Source organism: Humulus lupulus, chromosome 2 (genome assembly GCF_963169125.1).
Source record: "Humulus lupulus chromosome 2, drHumLupu1.1, whole genome shotgun sequence".
NCBI classification, from domain to species: Eukaryota; Viridiplantae; Streptophyta; class Magnoliopsida; order Rosales; family Cannabaceae; genus Humulus; species Humulus lupulus.
In genome coordinates, this window is record NC_084794.1 from 22677918 (window position 1) to 22681248 (window position 3331).

At 28.7% G+C, this 3331-nt stretch overlaps 1 protein-coding gene across 1 annotated transcript; it reads right to left on the reverse strand.

Annotated features, from left to right (window-relative positions):
* Positions 1 to 518: 518 nt before the first annotated feature.
* On the reverse strand, positions 519 to 2240 carry LOC133817477 (transcription factor bHLH162-like). The gene is made up of 3 exons (XM_062250014.1): positions 1992 to 2240; positions 1148 to 1489; positions 519 to 963 (listed from the first exon to the last, which is right to left on the reverse strand). The coding sequence occupies exons 1-3, from the start codon at positions 2190 to 2192 to the stop codon at positions 817 to 819; spliced, it is 690 nt and encodes a 229-aa protein (XP_062105998.1). The 5' UTR covers positions 2193 to 2240; the 3' UTR covers positions 519 to 816.
* Positions 2241 to 3331: the final 1091 nt, after the last annotated feature.

A 3331-nucleotide genomic window follows, 5' to 3' on the forward strand; every position in this document is an offset into this window, starting at 1 on the left:
TTTCTATTTTCGGGAAATTTAGACTAACTTAAATGCTTGAATACTTTTCTTTTGTAAACGTACTGCATGTTATCCTTGATGGATCATCATTTTGTAAGAATTGTAAATATTTTGTTCAACTATTTAAATTTTCATTTCTCAAAAAAAAAAATTTACATACACTAATTAATTACATCAAAAACTATCCTTACATATATAGGAGTGTGCAAAAATTATCCAATCCAATTACAATTGACTGCCAAAAATTGGATATCTAATTATAATTGGATCGAATCAAATCACATTTTGAAGAATCAAATTTGATCGGATTAGTTGTTGGATGGTATATGCAAAAATTTAATAAAACCGAACCGATTCAATTGTATATATATTTTAAAAATATATTTATTTATTTAGAATTATGCTTATAATTTAGGTTGTATTTGTATGGTGTTGTATCATTTTGAACAAATTAGTTTTTCTATTTATAATATTATGAATTATTTGAACTAACTAATCTAAATAAATGTTCAAAAATATTGGATGAATCCAATCTCATCAAATTTATAACCAATGGGACATATCCAATGGATAAAACCAATCCAATCCAATGGATAATTGGATTGGATTAGATTGTATCAAATCGGTTGAAACAGTAGTTAATTGGATTGAGTCGGTTGAAAAAATTCAATATCCAATAGTCCTAAAAGCATAGCATTTGATACAATAAATACCCAATTACATATAATATATATGTGGGAATCGATACAACTTATTTGAAGCACGTATACATATTGCCCAAATATATAAAATATAGTAATGATTAATATAACATACTTAAAACTCCAACATTTCAGGATGGATTTCAAAGTCATCCCACCATTGATCTGCCTTTGATTCTACATCAGTACAAGATCCACTCACAAATCTCCTCACTCTCTCACTTATCTTCGTACCACCAAAAGAAAATATAGACTCCACAATCTGCGGTATACACACACAAAATTAACAATTAAAAAAAATGATCCATGGATATATATATATATATATATAGAGAGAGAGAGAGAGAGAGAGAGAGAGAGAGAGAGGGATAACATTTTCTTGAGAAACAAACAGAAATGTTAATATTAATATTATATATATGTAGAACAAAACAAACTTATAATACCTCTGCATGAACTACGTGGAAAATTGAGTCACCAAAGACTGAATATTTGGCATTTGTGACATCAGCTCGTTCTTCATGAAGTATGCGAATGAGCTCGTAGAAAATGAACTGATTATCTTGGCCTGTTATGAGAACTATCTCAAGAACCGACCCCATCTCATGAATTTCTATCTTTGGTGATCTCAGGCTCCCCATAACGTTGTCGTTTTGAAAAGTCGAACTACAAGATCTTTTTTTACCCATTAAGCTCTTCTTCTTTTCCTTGATTTTCTTCACATTTGCCTCTAAGCTTTTTATGTAGTTTATGGCTTCGTCCACTTGATCAGGCAATGTTAGTGCCTCCTGGATTTGCACATACAGAGATCCCAATATTTATTAATTTTTCATGAGATCATAGTGCATAACCTTATTAACTAATAATAATTAACAAATATTATAAAGTAAAGGTATGCACATTTTTTTTAATAGGTTAGTTATGAAATTTATGACCATATACAAAAACAGTAGTAACTTTTGCAAACTGAGATTATCATGAATGTACTTATATATAGTAGACTCTGAATTTGATCCAAACATTTATATACATAATATTTTTTTGTAAATTAATATCATTTTATGAGAATATAGCATATATATCTTGCTGAGTAGATACACATACAGTACAATATTGAGAAGTTATAACCTACATATATGTGTGTGCATACAAACTTTATGCATACAGATCATATTCACAGTTAGCTAGCATATATAGATCTATATGTATATATATATATATAGAGAGAGAGAGAGAGAGAGAGAGTGAGTGAGTGAGTGAGTGAGTGAGAGAGTGAAACATATATTATGCCTTGGAATTTTCGGGTGGGAGGAGAGAGTTGAGCCTAGAAAAGAGGACTTTCATCTGATTTCTTCTGTTTTTCTCAACAATTCTTCTTTCAATTTTGGTCACAGCAGAAGACTGAGTTCCCTGCTGGTGCTGCTTATGATGATTATCCATAAGTACTACTGGTTCTTTCTTTCCCAAGTCCTCAACCACAAAAGTACCCATATGAAATAGTATCAAAATTGTGTGGAGCTAGATGATGATGAGGTTGGTTTAAATGGAGTAATAATACATATTTATATCTACCCAAAAAAAACAAAGAATAGATGCTTACAAGATAAAAAAGTAATAAAGCCAAAGTAACACACACTCGGGGTCATATCTCAAACACGTCATCACACCGAGTCACTAAAAATTTAATGAGCCGTCGAGTTGGAAGATTTAAATGGAACATTTAAATCACATGGTTTTTATTTTATTTTTATATTTTTGTCGAATTTTCGTGGTAAAGAAGATACTACAGACGTCTTTATCATTCGTCGTTTCCCTATTTTGTACGTTTGCTTACATCGCCCATTCACATTCATATTCACAATTACATATACCATTGGTAAAAAAAATTAAATCTGGCCTTGAAAAATATATGCGAATAATTTTTTTTCATCTTCTTATATTGTATGAGAGTTTATATTTACGAGCATTTATAAGTACATGATTATTTGGACCGCATTATTACATCAATACAGTCACAAGCCTGACTTTGGCCAGAAGTGGAATTTTTCATGAATTTTAGAATTTTAGTGAGATTTTTTATATTATTTTTTTTAGTTATGTTAAAATATTTAATTAAAATTTTTTAAAAAAAATTGAGGTTGGACTTGATCCCTCGCATTGGTCTTACTGACTCCGTCCCTGCATCTACATGATAATGTCAATTTTAATTTGAGGAGCATTAACTTTATAATGATAAATAAATAAATATAAATTACGTTTTTTTTTTTTTGCATAATATTCACCGATTTTTTTTTTCATGGGTCGGGGTACAAATAATGTAGGAGATTGCTGCAAAATGGCTATTAATGATGTGTGAAAGTAAGTAAATGTCCATATTTTTAATTTTGTAGTAAAATAGCCTAATTACCTTTTTAATATTATATATTACCAATTATGTCATTTAGCAAATTACTATTTTATTCTAAATATTTTAATATTATGGTATATGTATATTAGTTTTTATTTTAAAGTTATTTTGATTTTATTTTTCATTTTTTATGAGTTGTTGAATGATATACCATATCACAAAATATATTGAAAAATAATATACCATCAAAACTTACAATATTATTACTAAAAAATATATATAA